A 16,007-nucleotide genomic window follows, 5' to 3' on the forward strand; every position below is an offset into this window, starting at 1 on the left:
TATACCCTAATATGCAACCTTATAATAAAGAAATATTCAATATGTATACATTGATTTTTTTTCCTATTAAGTATTAATTACAGCAAGCTTAGATTTATCACCATTGCTCTTTTGTCAGGGCCGTTGCTCTTTCCGGGCGTCCTCAGGTGCATCCCGCGGGATGTGACACTGGAAATGAACATACGTATTCTTGTCATACCAATAACTCTTCGCGATTAGGTGTTAAGTACTAAAGCGCTTCCATCCGCCCGTTACAAGGTTATATATATCGCACATTTCACGATATATGTAACCTGATATAGACTTTCGTTCATAATGATACTTTTTATATGTAATTTGTCAGTTTAATTAATAATAAAAGACATAGTACGCCTTAGAATTAGTCACTTTTATTACAGCGCCATCTCATGGGTAATAGAAATATTATATAGTATCCAAATCATGCGATTCCCCTTAATACAATGTTGTTATGTGAACGTATATTGCCGCGATAGGTATAATAAAATAGTGTGAACTTTAAAGAAAGTGATAGATAAATAAATTCTATAACGGTTTTCAGTTCAAATTTAGTTGCTATTACCGCATATTATTTAATATTTTATAGTGGAGAGTAGCGAAACTACAAAATTATGTGATTGTCATTAAGTTATAAAGATCCTAGATACGATGTTTGCCGAAGATTGGCTGCAACAAGATAGCTATAATACCTGTCAAAGTATCTTCTTTATCTTGTCTTAGTAAATAAATATTTAATTAGTGATCGTGGATATACACGAAGTAACAGACGGAAGTAAATCTTTAAAACTGTGTGACGCTTTTGAAGTATTAAAAAAAGACCAAATGTATTAATCGTAGACTAAATATATCAGTGCATTTAAATAGAACGTATGATACTTGTATGTATTTCGAAATAAATGGGTCTGTACACAAAAGAATGCGACAGTATTGGAGATGTGCCTCGCACACTCTGCAATTGTTCCAGGTAGGTTAGCTATTTAACTATAATATGAAAAAAAATTTTTTGCAAGTCTTTCCTTCATATCACTCCCTTCTATTATATTTAAGTGAAACTTCTTTAGGCGCATGAAGGTAATTTTTTACGGATGAAACGCAATAATAAAAATATTCGCGTCACGACGTCTTGTCGAAGAAAAGGGAGACAGCGATTGACAGCGATTGTGACCGATTGAGAGAGAGTGAGATAGAGCGAACGTCGCATCACGCATAGTGGCGTGGAGTAGTAAGAGGTGACAGAAAGCTATAGTGAGAAATATTAAGAGAGAAAGAGAGATCGAGAAAAAATACTGGTTATGGTAGATGTATTCGTTTAGAAGTTACATATTGGAACTATAGATTCTCTCTGTGCAGTAAACGCAGATTTTTTATTTATTTATATTATCTTTAGCACGTATACAGCGTGTCTGTCGTACCCGACAGACTTCGCTCTGTTAAAAATATTTAGAATGTGGCAGTTTTTTGTTCCTACCTATTTTATATTTCGCGCAAAAATTCTCCTGAACAGAACCGTCGCTCTGATATGCGAGGTTAAGCTCAGGTGACGAAAGTATCTTCGCTTCCACGAACTTTGGCCACTTTTTGTGACCCACTAAAAAACCCAGATTGGCATGTCTGCTAGCGGGCTTCAAGATAAGAGCCGAACTTAGGGTTAATTGGAAAATAATCTAAAGGCAGAGTGTAAACCTAAAAGTGACATATATTTAAAAATTGTGGGATTCAATGGCAAAGAGATAAACGGGTCTCTTTGAAGTAATGAACACACCTACATTGCTTAGACAACAGTGATTGCCAGTAATTTATAATGAACTTTATTGCATAGATATAAAGTTCTAATTGACTTACATTTTAGTTAGAAAACGTTTGGGAAAAAGAAAAGGGCTGTTTTTAGGGTGTTCTGGGAAATAATCAGAATTTTTCTCAAAACAATCCCTGGACTTTTACCTGTCTTATAAGTACTTATTAATTATAATGCTTTAGTAATTAATACAATGTATAGTAATTGATACAAGACACACATTTTTCAGACACATTCAAAGAAGAAGGTCACAACGAGCCAGGTTGCAAGAACGTGTTGTATTTAAATCAGGTGACTTGAACATTGACAATTCAGGTGAAAAAAAATTTCGACTGTTCAATGACATAGTCAAAGTTTTTATAGAGGCACGCTGGCGATGGACGATTCTATACTGTGTTATAGCTTGTGTATTAACTTGGTTCGTGTTTGCTGCTATCTGGTGGATGATTCTTTACCTTCATGGTGATCTGGAGAGCGATCATTTACCCCATGCCTCAAATTTAACAGAATGGAAACCGTGCGTAAGAGAAATTTATAACTTTACGTCCATATTCTTATTCAGCATAGAAGTCCAAACGAGCATAGGTTATGGTTCAAGAGCAATCACCCTGGAATGCCCTGAAGCAATGTTCACAATGTGTATAGAAAGCATAACAGGAAAAATAATACAGTCACTTATTATTGGCATAGTATTTGCTAAGTTAACAAAACCAAAAAATCGCGCGCAGACATTGATGTTTTCAAAATACGCTATCATTAACCAAAGAGATGGAAACCTCTGCATGATGTTCAGAGTAGGTAACACGAGAAAGTCTCGAATCATAGCTTCAAATATCAATGCTTATCTCATAAAATATGTAGCTGATGGCATTGACCTACTAAATTACGATCAGATAAAGTTAGACCTAAAAGTCGACGCATCCGATGACGTATTGTTCATATTTCCCCTAACTGCCGTGCATAAAATAGACAAACGCAGTCCATTCTTCAACGTTTCAGCTAAGGAATTACTAAAAAGTAATGTAGAAATACTTGTAGTGTTTGAAGGAACAATTGAGTCCACGGGCCAACCAGTTCAAACTAAATCAAGTTACATTAGCAATGAAATACTTTGGGGAAGGCGGTATTTGGAGCCTTATTATTACAAAAAAAGTAAACAGGGATTTGTGATAGATTTCTCAAAATTTGACGAAACATATCGCGTCAATACTCCATTGTGCACTGCTAAGGAACTTTTTACTTATTATAAAAATAGGTCATTAAGAAGACTACATTAAAATAAAAGAGACGTATTCCTACCTGTAAATTTTAAAAATTAACGATCTGTTAGCAGCATAGTGTTTAAGGTATGGATATAAAATCAAGTTAATCTTGCGTAGTTCCATTGAGTCTTAGTAAATAATTCTCTGAGCAGCCATTTGTTGTTCCAATGCAGTCTTATTTAAATTTTCCTTAATAAATTTTTACTCGAATGAACATCCTTTTCTAACTTTGATAGTTTCGTTAGTTAGTAATAGTATATTGTTCAAGAATGAAATTAATATTTGTTATCATACAAGTGTCACCCACCACTCACTGCTTATTTTTTAATTAATGCAGTAACTGCTTATTAATTATTTGTAAAAAACTGATGTTTTCTGCGATAATAATAGTCACGAAAGATGTATTTATTTATCATTAATCATCACCATTTTATCGTGCGTTAACTTAATTCCATAGTAGTTTCGTATACGGTCTACATAATAAAATGATTTAGATAATTGTTACTAGAAATGTGTATTGTTTTAGGAAAGCCCGGTGGAACTTTCCTAAAACTATCTTTCCACTTTTTATTATTTCAATATGTACCTACGTCCAATTAATAATAATATTTTATCAATGACCATTCTTCCTTGTATTAATCAAGAGCCTATAAACTAAACGGATAAAGAACCACACAAAAGTGTAAAATATAGATACCTAAATCAAAAGAATTTACTTTTTAAAGGAATGTATCATTCACGACATACTACATGCAGCATTAAACCCGATGAATCACTGCGATTTCAGATAATTTATGCAAATTTTGAGATTTGGCATGTTCAGTTATGATGTCACTTATCAAATACGGTTGTTAGCCGTCAGCCGTAACTGCAAAGCTAAATATTGTCATCAGTAAAAGTACATGTAGACATAACATGGCACGTGGAAAAAGCTGCCAAGCTGTTTGATGCTTGTTTTAAATATTGTAGAATTGTTTGATGATTTGCTTTTTTTTAAAAGAGTACCGAGAGTTTTTTACGCCGGCTTTTTCTCTCGGCCAACACCTTCTGTCTTCTTTGCCGATGAGTAGGGATGCCAACAGGCTCGAATTTAATGACGTGGTATAAGTGATACCATTATGATCCTATGTTCCAAAATAAACGTATTTTATTTCTTTTTTATCCTGTCTGTAGCGGAAAGAAACGTTTTTAAAGTGAAACTTTTATTAAATCGTCTCAAACATTTTCGTCTGTGTGTTGCATGTCGCGTTACGGTCGGCCGCGGAGTAGGGATAAAGTGAAGTGGCGCTCGTCATAGCAGCCAAGGCCAACATGGCGGCAGACATAGTTTGCAGCAGCTGACCGTGTATAGACTATTATTCATTTGTGCCAATACTCCACGCTATTTCAATATATGTATATAATCTAAATAATTGTTAAGTGTTATGTATGTCGTACTCTCAAAGACACAGAATTCAATAAAAATATTAGTTGGAGACTTAGTCTACTTTTATTAGTCCTTTTATTACCCTTATGGAATATTATTGAAAATTGTTTAGTTAAATGTCTATAATGTGAAAAAAAAGTTTCACTTTAACCTAGGTTTCATAAAACCACACAACATTTTTTTGTTTTATAATTTGATGCTAAATAAATTATTAATTTATTAATTAATTAATAATTAATATTTATTTTTACTTAGGATCTTGTTTTTTCCTATATTTACCCTCCTTCCTAAATTTTAATAGTATTTCATAATAAATTTTTCGTACTTGATCAGTATAATGTCAAATACATTATTATATATATTATATAATAATGTATTTGATTAACTTTTCTTTCTTTAGAGAGTTTTCGCAATAATCGAAATTAATATAACAATGAATAATCGTTGAATGGAAAAGGTTCAGATAATGATTGTACTATTATTGTTATGTATAATTTATATATTATCTCTGTAGTGTATCGTGTGTTATCTGCGACAATTTGACAGTGACAGTTAGTTCCTGTTATTGATAGTTGCAGAGAGAAAAATAAAAATTGATAAAGTGAGCTGTCAATTTTCTATCCACAATCCACATAAAGATAGTTAATTTATAATTTTTGCCATTATTATTATTTAAAAAAACGTAGAATATTTTAAAATGTTTCGGGCTACTATGTTTGATAAATTGCTGGGTGAGTTATATACAAATAATTTTAGTACATGTTTAGGACAATATTTTTCCTATTACAATTCACTAATTTACATTTATTTGCATCACTTTCTTTTTCTTTATAAAATTATATATCTAGCTTAACACTACAGATGTAATTGTCAAGGAATGTTTTGAGATATTTATGTAAATTAAGGTTTATCAATTAATTGGTGTCCAAAAATGCGTTTTTAGATAAAGCTACGAGTAATCTACGCCTAGATCCTGACTGGCCATCTATCTTACAAATCTGTGATTTAATAAGACAGAATGATTGTTCGTGAGTAAAGTGTTAAATTATTATGGAATGAGTGCAATATCATTGAATTATTTACCACCTAATGTTTATAACTTGATTTTAGACCTAAATATGCAGTTGCAGCAGTGAAAAAGAAGCTATATTCACAAAACCCACACCAAGCAATGTTTGCCCTACTTACTCTCGAGAGCATTGTTAAAAATTGTGGTTAGTTCTTATTTAACTGAACTATTTAACTTTCTTTAAAATTAAGTGATAGAGGATCTTCAATTCCACAAACTGCTGTGGCCATTTAGTAACTAGTAAAATCTTAAACTCCAATAAAGAAGTAAAATAATAATAAAAATATTTATTCAAGTGATAGTTATAAATTTTAATTTACCTTTTAGTACCCATTGTGTAAGAAATTTAAAATAGCTTTGTCAGACACTTTATAATTGATACAGGGTCTGGAGTACATGATGAGGTGACATCTAAAGTGTTCTGCGAAATGCTCCGTGATTTAGTTAAAACAACACAACATGAAAATTTAAAAAACAAAATTCTCGAACTGATACAAGCTTGGGCATTTGCTTTTAGAAACAGCCCTAAATATAGAGCTGTACAGGTTTGTGACAATATTAACTAGTTTCACCTGCTTATCAACACTTATAATGTTGTACAAATCATCTTTGCCATATTGATTTTCATAATCTAATTATAGAATTATCTATGTCAATGTTCATTCTATACATTACAACATGTTGTAAGAAGCGCTGGTGTAGTATGTTGTATTTTGATTTTATGCTTGGTGCATTGAAGATAATAATTCTGTGATAAGATATTTACTTTGCTATAGGACAACTGACTAGAGTCAATGTTCTTATAAATCTTTATTATACTAATACAGTTATCTGAATGAATGTGTTTCTTTGTTTTTATAATTTATTCATCATAATTTTACAATAGTAATCAAGGAATTCATATTTTATACTAAAATTTTACTTTAGAAAATAAGAGATAAATTTTGATTATTACCTTATCAAATGTGATGAGTCATGTAGATGAATCATTCATGTCATTTAGCTTTGTTTAGATACACCAGTCATTTGAAAGTCTTCACCATATTGTATTGTGTGTTCAAATAAAATTTGTTTATAAACAGGATACAGTTAATATATTGAAGGCTGAAGGTCATAAGTTTCCACCATTGAAAGAATCTGATGCAATGTTCTCAGCTGACACAGCCCCAGAGTGGGCAGATGGTGAAGTCTGTCATAGGTTAGTACATAGGTATGATTAAATTCTGGTTATTATGCAGTAATTAAATAACTACTTAATTGTATATATAGGTGTCGTGTAGCATTTTCTTTGATGGTCCGTCGTCACCATTGCCGTGCCTGTGGTCAAGTGTTCTGCCAACAGTGCAGCTCCAAGACTTCGACTCTACCAAAATTTGGAATTGAAAAAGAGGTACTAAAAGCTTCTATTACTCATCTATGGTTAGTCTTTACTTTAACCCTATGCAAACATAGTGTTGCAGCAGTTAATTAAGGTTAATTAAAATTAGCAGTTATTTAAAATTATGTCTTAAGTTAACTATGAAAATTGTTGGACTTTATTGGACTATTCCTAAAAATATTATATCACAATAATACTAAATAATTTTTAGGTTGGTAAAATTTTATCCAATTGTTTTGTAATAGTTGTTCTTTAACAACGGTATTTTATAATAGGTGCGAGTGTGTGATGCTTGCTTTGATAAAGTGAGCAGACCACCTTCATCTACTGCCAAGATTGAAATTAATGACACTTCAAGTGACTATGGTCCAGCTCCAGCTCAGGTAAGAATGATATATTTTCCTAGTAACAGGCATTTGATTTCTTTATTAGACATTAATTGGTATGTTTATCTTGTAGGGTAAATAAAATATGAACTAAAAGACTATAATATTACTGATATGTGTCCACATACACATTTTATCAGTTGTTTCCCATTATGTGTATATACACAACACAATAAATATTTATTAAAAGTATTATTGAAATTGTAATTTAACTTGTGCTAAACAGTTGTTTTAGAATGAGATTTTTTAATTTAAGTCATGCCTACAAGACAATGTCTGTTGTGTCTCCTAGTTATATATATTTAAAACCTTTTGTGTTTCTTAATTTTGCTTTTATAGAAAATACTAAAACTCTTTGAGTTTAACCATAATATATCACATTTTGATATTAATATATTATTAAGTAAATGAAACTGGTTAACAATGTATTAGAAAGCATTTATTTATTAAAAATAAGAAAACTTCATTAAAAAAGTTTAAGTGAGTTCTCATTGCCCTTCATATGAGTCACCAGGCATTTCTCCACCAGGAACCAACATAGCTATATTATTTCCATTAAGAAGTATTTGGTCCAGTTTCGTTATTTTTCTACCTTCAGGTGTAGATTCATATTCCGTCACGTCATCTAGTAACATGTTGACAAAGTCATCAAAACCTTGGAGAGTTCCAACCATTTCTTTATCATTCTTCATAATAATATGAATTCTTGATCCTATACATTTATCCACAAGTTCAAGTGGCAATAATGTATTCGGATTTGCTAGCGGTTGCGACATTATGAAAATATGTTTTCAGTATTGGATATAGGTGGAGAAAAAAATCTTCGATTATATATATTTTATGAACGAAACAATTGTAGTTGTACAATAACAATCAATTTTTAGATAGGTAACATAAACCATAAATCAATACTTAGTACATACTACTTAGATCATGAAATTTGACATATGACAGCAAGTGACAATAACTAGCCGTTACTAAATACAGTTAAAACAATTGACAATATAGAATAATATAGTGTATAATTTGTTACTGGCAACATGGTTTACTCTACGTCTTCAGAAAGGCCGTCAAAAGTTGTGTCAAGTGTCAACTATTATCAAAACGAACTTTAAAATAACGGACCTTGCTTCCATTACTTTTGTGTTTTGTGTTATATTGTGGGCAAAAATGTCTAGAAATTACGTAAGTCACTTCCGAGGAGATTTTACGCCAAATAATCTACGTATTAAAGATGAGCCATTATCACCAAATGAGTATTTTGGAGAGCATAATTTTGATATGCCGTTCGACAACGAATTTTATTCTTTGAAGAAGTCTATGTCGATGAGTGATATTAACAAGTTAAAACAAGATTTAGAAAATTTTAATTTTGAGAATGATGAATATATTATGCACCAACAATCTCAACCACAGCTAAGCGGAGAATCTTCAAATATTTCTGTTTCCAAGAAAAAAAAGTTTGTTTCAATGGCTGAAGCTATATATCATTATCAAAGAGATACTCCAACCAGATTTCATACAAGTAAACCTAAGCAATTTCAAAATGTTATTCGTCAGTCAAAATTGACTTTACCTTCATCTCCTCACCTCCGCTGTAAGAATCGTTCTCGACCTCGTCATGTCATGTCTGAAAAAGAAAAAGAAGATCTGGAATTGGAAGAAATTAGAAAATTTAAATTAAAAGCTAATCCTGTTCCACATTCAATTCTTTCTGAACCTCATTTACCTGAAGTGCCCAAAAAACCAATAACGGTTCCAGAGCCATTTAATTTAACTGAAATACATAAAAATAATAATCCAACTCCTGAAGAAATACACAGGTTTAAAGCTCGTCCCGTACCTAAAAATATACTAGCTAAACCACATATACCAGTAAAACTTCCCTCTAAGACCACTAAGCCAGTTACTCCAAAATTTATTTCTAAACATGCAAAATCTACGGAAACACTGAATCTTCATGCAAAACCGCGCATTTTATCTTCTGAAGTTCAAACTCAAAATGATAAAATTGAGAAAACAGCTCGTTTGGGTCCCGTTAAACCAGAACCATTCTCGTTTTTGAAACGTGATGAAGAAATAAAGAAACGAAAGGAAGAATGGATAAAAAAAAAGATAGAAGAAGAAAAAAGACTGGCATCTCAGTTTAAAGCTCAGCCGTTGCCTGTAGCTGTTAAAAAAAGGATGCAAGTTGCGACCCATGATGCTAAAAGTAGTTCAACTTTATCTGATAAGGAAAACATTAAATTTGAAGCTAAACCACCTGTAGTCTTATATAAAGATCCATTTAAACCAATCCTTCCATCTAACCATATTGTAAAACTAGCACCTTTTGAACTAAACACAGAAAAACGAGCAGTTGAAAGGGAAAAATTTGAAAAGCAGCTTAAAGAAAAAGAGGAGGAAATGGAACTTCAAAAGCAACAGTTAGAGAAAGAAAGAAAGGAGATGGAAGAGAGGAATATTCAAGAAATGAGAGCAAAGTTGGTACACCATCCAATACCCATTCCAACATATGAGCCATTTATACCTAAAACTTCTGGGAAGATAACAATCCCAGACACACCTAAATTCATGAGGAGATTGAAGGCAAAAAAAAGCGAGACTGGAAAATAGCTATAGGTCCATTTTGTATAAATTTTTGACATAATATTACAACATTATTTTGGAAATAACTGGATTTTTGATGTACAATTTAAATAATTATGTAGTATAAGTCTATATTGTATGAACTTATGACATGTTATAACATAATATTATACTCTTAGTTGTAATTTGTAGAGAATTTTCACAATTATAATAAAGTTATATGGTATTGTAATACTGTTTTACTGTCCTTATAATAATTTTGTTATAAATACCAAACAAACACACACCACATTATTATTTATTGCACAATTACACATAATATAATTGTGCATAGTATATTTCTCTTTACTGACCTATATAGCCAATGGTTACAAATATTTACTTTAATTATTGATTATATTACTGATTTTACAGCAGAAAAAGCCAGGTAAAAGTGCAGAAGAGCTACAAGAGGAAGAGGAGTTGCAGCTAGCTCTTGCTCTAAGTCAGTCTGAGGCAGAGCAGAAAGAGAAGGAGAAAGAGAGGCGATCGCGTACATTTATAGCGCCGGAGCCGACCTCACATCCTACATGTAATATTTATTATGAATTCACTATTAGATACATCTTATTCATATGTTATATGCAATCAATGTAATGTGCCTAACAACAGCTCTTACAAATAATTAAACAACAATATCTAAAATATAGGATGCTTATAAGTTGTATTTAGATTAACAGAGATTTCAATATACATAATATAATATTCATATATAACAAATGCTGGAACGCCTGAGAGTCGCTTGCTGGACGAAAATAAAGGGGGTCTAGGTTCAGAAGTAGACTAAATAAAGAGGCTAATGATGATGATGATATAATGCATATAGTATTGTATAATAAACTAAGACTCACATTTTATGACAATTTAATAAACTGTATATGCATACATGGTATTCCGTATAAGTATAAAAGTTGCTCTAAATTTCAATTGTAAAATCTTTTTAGTATCTCCGTCGCCTTCATCGGTAAGCCCATCTCCAGAACACAGTACAACTGGAAATTCAGAGTTGTCCCGCTATCTGGACAGAAATTATTGGGAGCAACGTCTATCGAATACTGCGGCGCCAACCGCACCTTCGTCTCACGGCACCAATGATAATATTGATGTGAGTATGCTATCTATCTATCCATGTAATATATATATATATATATGCTATTAGCGTTTCTTGTATAATATTAGTCAGGAACGCAGGTATAATAGTGCATAAGTGTAATCTTCTTTAAATCTCATACGATGAAGTGTCCCATCATACCCCTTGGGACTGCCATTAAATTTCTTCTTAGTTATCCGTATTTTTAACCCTAACAAGAGATTTGAAACTAGTACCTCATCGGCATTTATGAGATTGTTAAGTATAGGTTATACGTTTAATGAGGATGGAAGATTCGTTTGTTAATTGTTTTTAATCGCTGTAAGCTTTATACTTGCCGTACTTTAATTCTTCCTTTCTTAATATCCTGTTTAATTATATGAAGTGAACTTGAGTGGATTGAAACATGCTGTAGTTTGAGACATGAGGTTGATCCAATTCTCTTACAAAGTAAAATGTTGCAAATACACCATAATGGACATGTAAGCAATCGGCTATTGGATAAGATTTAATACCTACACTATTTCAGATTATTTATTAGTGACTACACTAACATAGATACATTGTTATTTATTATTTTCATTTATAATTTTAGGAAACGCTTCTCTAGGTATGGTGGCAGCAGTCCCTGAATCAAGCTTTTTTAAATTACGTTAAATTTATATCGATCAAAATAGTCTCCGATCATGTTAAACTGAGATTTGACATGCGACAATTCGACTAGACCTGACCCTGACTGTTTTGCTTTGACATTGCTTCATAACACTTTTTAAAGCCTTGTTTTATACTTATATATCAATAGCACTTTATGTTTCTACAGCCAAGGAAACTATTGTTAAACATTTTTTTTTTAATGACAATGTTTGAAAATTTATATAACATTTATCGATTGGGACTACTAGGTACATATATTTTGTACGCAAGTACTAAGTTTTATAATTCTTTTAGGATTTCGTAAAGCCTTCCACTACTAAGACGCAAGATGACGAACCCGAAGATAAAGAAATAGATGAGTTCGTCGAGAATCTCAAGTCGCAAGTCGAGATATTTGTCAATCGTATGAAGAGCAATTCATCGCGGTATGTATATGCCTTCCTAAAAATGTTGTAGTTGTGGTTTGTAAGTGATTAAATAAGATTTTGCATGAAGAAATATGCGTAGCGAAATTTTTATTCAATTTAAAGGTTTTTAAGAAATATTAAAAAAAATTACTTGCTAATTCTCTAGTCTTCAAAGTTTGTATTAGTATGTTATAGCTTTTTTCATAATTCCACTTGTGTTTTATTAACATTTCAAATTTCAGTGCTTTATAATCTATACATTTATTTAATTAACAACTCTTAAACTAATATTAAGTCTGTTTAATTATTACCACGCCACTTTTATATAGCCTTTAACGCTGACAATTATTTACGCTAATATCACATTAAACACAGAAGGATCTGCACTTGCTACGGTCCTGACATACTTCTCTCGCTTCATCCACTGTCATATCATCATAATTGATTTGTTTTTGGGTACTTATGCGGTATGGGTTTTATTTTTAACTTAGTTTATGTATAATAAATAGGTGAATTAAATTTATTTTTTATCAGAGGACGATCTATTGCAAATGACTCGTCGGTACAGACTCTATTCATGAACATAACCACGATGCATTCGAAGCTTTTGAAATACATTCAACAGCAAGATGATAAACGTGTATATTTGGAGAGCTTACAAGTAAGTTATTTTTGGCGTAATTTAAATAATAATAAAAAAATGTTATTGCGTTGGCGTCAGCCGTATACATGAATATGAAATCATATATGCAAAGGTAATTTCGTAAAATAATTAGTGTCGTGAATTCCACAATATCGCAACATTAAAGCTATATTTATCTAAATAAATACTTATCTATAACTTATTAGTTATACTGGAACAGTCTACCCGGGATATAAAATATTTTTAATTGATTAGTGGCAAACCCTCTCAGCCATATAGACTTTTCTAAGTGCGCATTTATAATCGTACTATGTAAATTACTGAAGCCGGTATACCGGAGACCCAATAGTCACAGAAGGCTGATAACTTCTTATTGAGAAACAAATGACCGTTACTCTATCTGAGAATGATGGCTTTCTCTTTTAGGACAAAATAAGTCAAGTGCGCGATAGTCGCGCCGCATTGGACACGTTACGAGCAGAACACGCAGCGCGCCTCGCCCAAGCGGCTGAAGCGGCTGAACGACAGCGACAAATGCAAATGGCGGCTAAATTGCAGGCAATGAGGAAGAAGAAACACGAGTATTTGCAATATCAACGGCAGTTGGCCTTGCAACGAGTGCAAGTAAGCGTTTACGTAATCTGTTTGTTGCTAATACATGATTTTAGATAATGTATGAAACGTTATATATATATATGTAACTAATTATAAAATCATTGTGTTGTTCTAATTAACACTGCAACAGCTTCATAATTAGTATCTTGATGATACTTTTAAATTAAGAAGGCCTAACTCTTATACACTTGTATTGTGGAAAATCTTTCGTAAACAGTTTGTTACCTTTAACAGGTTCAGTATATCAAACTTTCTGAATATTCCAAAAAGTAAATTTAATATTCTGGATATCATAACCTTAGAATATATGTAACGTTGGCCTTGCGTACTTTCAGGAACAAGAGCGTGAAATGCAAATGCGCCAAGAGCAGCAGAAACACCAATACAGGATGTCTAGCAGTGGTTATTATGTGCCCGGCATGTCCATGCATCAGTTTCAGCCAGGGTTTCCTAATCAAATGATGTACAACCCTCAATTTCATCCACAAATGGCTCAGAGTGACAACTCAAATCTCCCTGGCCAACCCCAAATGTCGCAACCAAACATGCCAATGAATGTCGGTCAAATGGGAACCATCTCTCAGTCTATGCCCCAAATGAATAACACCTTCACAATGTCGACCTCGTCGAACCCACAGGTTCCCCCTGTCCAAGTCCCCATGACCCAACCCAATATGCGCCCCATAGGACAACAGCACCCCATGCAACAGCAGATGATGATGCAGCAAATGCAGCAGATGCGGCCTCAACCTGGTATGCATCAAATGATGCCCAACGTCCCTCCAGGTCAAGCTCAACCTAACCTGCCAAACCAAATGCCTAAAAATATTCCTAACCAATCACAACCCCCCAATACCATGATGCCTCCCATGACGATGCCTCAATCAAATATGCCGCAGCAAAGCAATGCTAACATGTACGGAATGCAAATGAATATGAGAATGCCCCACACCCAAGGCAATCAACTTAACAACAACCCGTCAATACCTGTCTCTGCATATCCGGTCAATGCTCAAAATCCACAAGTGTCTACTACGATGCCTAATATGCCGCAGGGTGTGCAAATGCCGGGACAATCATCTATACCAGGTCATGGTCAACCAATGATGCCGGGCCAAAATATTCCCATGCAGAATCAGATGCCTCTAAACCAAAATATGCCCCAATTACCCCCAAATCAAGGACAAATTCAACAACCCCAAATATCACAATCCCAACCAATGCCGGGTCAACCGCATTTCCAAAATCCACATCTTATACAACCTCCGAATATATCTCAACAAAACCCTCAAATGAATCCCGGTGCTCCAATTGTACAAAATAACATGCCCAACCAAAGTGTGCAACAAATTAACTCCAATAACATGGTGCCCTCATCGGTGCCACAACATATGCATCCATCACAAATGCCGATAAATACGCAAAATCAAGGCCCACAAAGTATGCAACAAGGACTACCAATGGGCCCTCAAAACATGCAACAGCCTCTGAATTTACCTCATAACATGCAACCACCATCAAACATGCCACTCCAACATATGCAGCAGCAACCTCCAAACATGCCACCTCAAAATATGCAGCAGCAACCTCCAAACATGCCACCTCAAAATATGCAGCAGCAAGCTCCAAACATGCCACCTCAAAATATGCAGCAACAAACTCCAAACATGCCACTTCAAAATTTGCAACAACAACCTCAAAATATGCAGCAACAACCACCAAATATGCCATCTCAAAGTATACAGCAGCAACCTCCAAATATGCAACAACATGCAAATATGCCTCAGCAAAACATACAGCAGCCTATGAAAATGCAACAGAACTTTGGTAATAATCCTCAAAATCCGCAACCTGTTGCAAATCAAAGTCAACAAGTCCAAACCTTGATTAAATCTGAGAGTAATAATAACACTGCAGAACTTATAAGTTTTGACTGAAACAACTAATGAGTGCTGTATGTAATGTATAAAATAGTAAAGGGAATAGATTACACACAACAAAATATTTAAAATATTATGTAGAATTTCTAGTAGAGTTGCTTCAAGGTTTTCATTTCATTGGTAGCTGTTACATTTTTTAAATACTTCTAACGCAAAAGTCTAATAGATATAGATATATTATTGTAATGTATGTAAATGTGATAAAGAATAAAAATAACTATGAGTAGTGAATTTAGAAATTGATTTAGTAATATATTGAAAACATTTAAAAACTATTATATTTTCTTTGCAAATAATTTTTTTCATATTAATATTATTGTAAGTTATGATTTCTTATATGAATATAAATAATAAAGTCTTAAACAAAATAAATTGTGTTTATTAATAAGAATTAAGATTCAATAAAGTAGGGCAGCGGATGGCTGTTTTGCTTACTACCCTTTATATATTTCTATTAATTTCGCACATCGTAACCGGAAACACTACGAAACCGACTTTTGTAAAAATTATCAATGGGAACTATCCATTGTATTGTATTTCATTTATCTGCGTTGGTAATTATGTCCATGGCTGCCACTTCGTTAACTGTACCTATCCATGACTTTGTATTTCATGTCTATCTAATTTAGTTAGGATTCCTTTTTTCAGTAAACGGCTTTACGGGCAGGACCTTTGCTTACATTAATTTCTTATTCT

General features: G+C 33.0%; 4 protein-coding genes across 4 annotated transcripts; 3 read left to right on the plus strand and 1 right to left on the minus strand.

Annotated features, from left to right (window-relative positions):
* The first annotated feature begins 715 nt into the window (after positions 1 to 715).
* On the plus strand, positions 716 to 4,146 carry LOC110992160 (inward rectifier potassium channel 2). The gene is made up of 2 exons (XM_022257867.2): positions 716 to 982; positions 2,043 to 4,146. Exons 1-2 carry the CDS (start codon positions 915 to 917, stop codon positions 3,088 to 3,090), a joined length of 1,116 nt encoding a protein of 371 aa, XP_022113559.2. The 5' UTR covers positions 716 to 914; the 3' UTR covers positions 3,091 to 4,146.
* A 940-nt stretch (positions 4,147 to 5,086) lies between these two features.
* LOC110992154 (hepatocyte growth factor-regulated tyrosine kinase substrate) lies at positions 5,087 to 15,441 on the plus strand. The gene is made up of 13 exons (XM_022257854.2): positions 5,087 to 5,232; positions 5,445 to 5,529; positions 5,612 to 5,715; positions 5,955 to 6,115; positions 6,653 to 6,768; positions 6,840 to 6,960; positions 7,224 to 7,331; positions 10,338 to 10,494; positions 10,907 to 11,067; positions 12,001 to 12,131; positions 12,648 to 12,774; positions 13,183 to 13,380; positions 13,707 to 15,441. Exons 1-13 carry the CDS (start codon positions 5,199 to 5,201, stop codon positions 15,306 to 15,308), a joined length of 3,105 nt encoding a protein of 1,034 aa, XP_022113546.2. The 5' UTR covers positions 5,087 to 5,198; the 3' UTR covers positions 15,309 to 15,441.
* Positions 7,757 to 8,226, minus strand: LOC110992161 (U6 snRNA-associated Sm-like protein LSm5). Its single transcript, XM_022257869.2, has one exon. It carries the CDS (start codon positions 8,108 to 8,110, stop codon positions 7,823 to 7,825), a length of 288 nt encoding a protein of 95 aa, XP_022113561.1. The 5' UTR covers positions 8,111 to 8,226; the 3' UTR covers positions 7,757 to 7,822.
* On the plus strand, positions 8,422 to 10,042 carry LOC110992158 (targeting protein for Xklp2 homolog). Its single transcript, XM_022257866.2, has one exon. It carries the CDS (start codon positions 8,505 to 8,507, stop codon positions 9,948 to 9,950), a length of 1,446 nt encoding a protein of 481 aa, XP_022113558.2. The 5' UTR covers positions 8,422 to 8,504; the 3' UTR covers positions 9,951 to 10,042.
* Positions 15,442 to 16,007: the final 566 nt, after the last annotated feature.

This window comes from Pieris rapae, chromosome 8 (genome assembly GCF_905147795.1).
Source record: "Pieris rapae chromosome 8, ilPieRapa1.1, whole genome shotgun sequence".
In the NCBI taxonomy this organism is placed as follows: domain Eukaryota; kingdom Metazoa; phylum Arthropoda; class Insecta; order Lepidoptera; family Pieridae; genus Pieris; species Pieris rapae.

Excerpts from the sequence above, each read along its gene's own strand:
- LOC110992160 (XM_022257867.2), top strand. The coding sequence starts at position 915 with ATGGGTCTGTACACAAAAGAATGCGACAGTATTGGAGATGTGCCTCGC. Across the intron at positions 983-2,042 it reads ACACTCTGCAATTGTTCCAG|ACACATTCAAAGAAGAAGGT; the intron begins GTAGGTTAGCTA and ends CACATTTTTCAG.
- LOC110992154 (XM_022257854.2), top strand. The coding sequence starts at position 5,199 with ATGTTTCGGGCTACTATGTTTGATAAATTGCTGG. Across the intron at positions 5,716-5,954 it reads GAGCATTGTTAAAAATTGTG|GGTCTGGAGTACATGATGAG; the intron begins GTTAGTTCTTAT and ends TAATTGATACAG. Across the intron at positions 13,381-13,706 it reads TGGCCTTGCAACGAGTGCAA|GAACAAGAGCGTGAAATGCA; the intron begins GTAAGCGTTTAC and ends GCGTACTTTCAG.
- LOC110992161 (XM_022257869.2), bottom strand. The coding sequence starts at position 8,110 with ATGTCGCAACCGCTAGCAAATCCGAATACATTATTGCCACTTGAACTT.
- LOC110992158 (XM_022257866.2), top strand. The coding sequence starts at position 8,505 with ATGTCTAGAAATTACGTAAGTCACTTCCGAGGAGATTTTACGCCAAAT.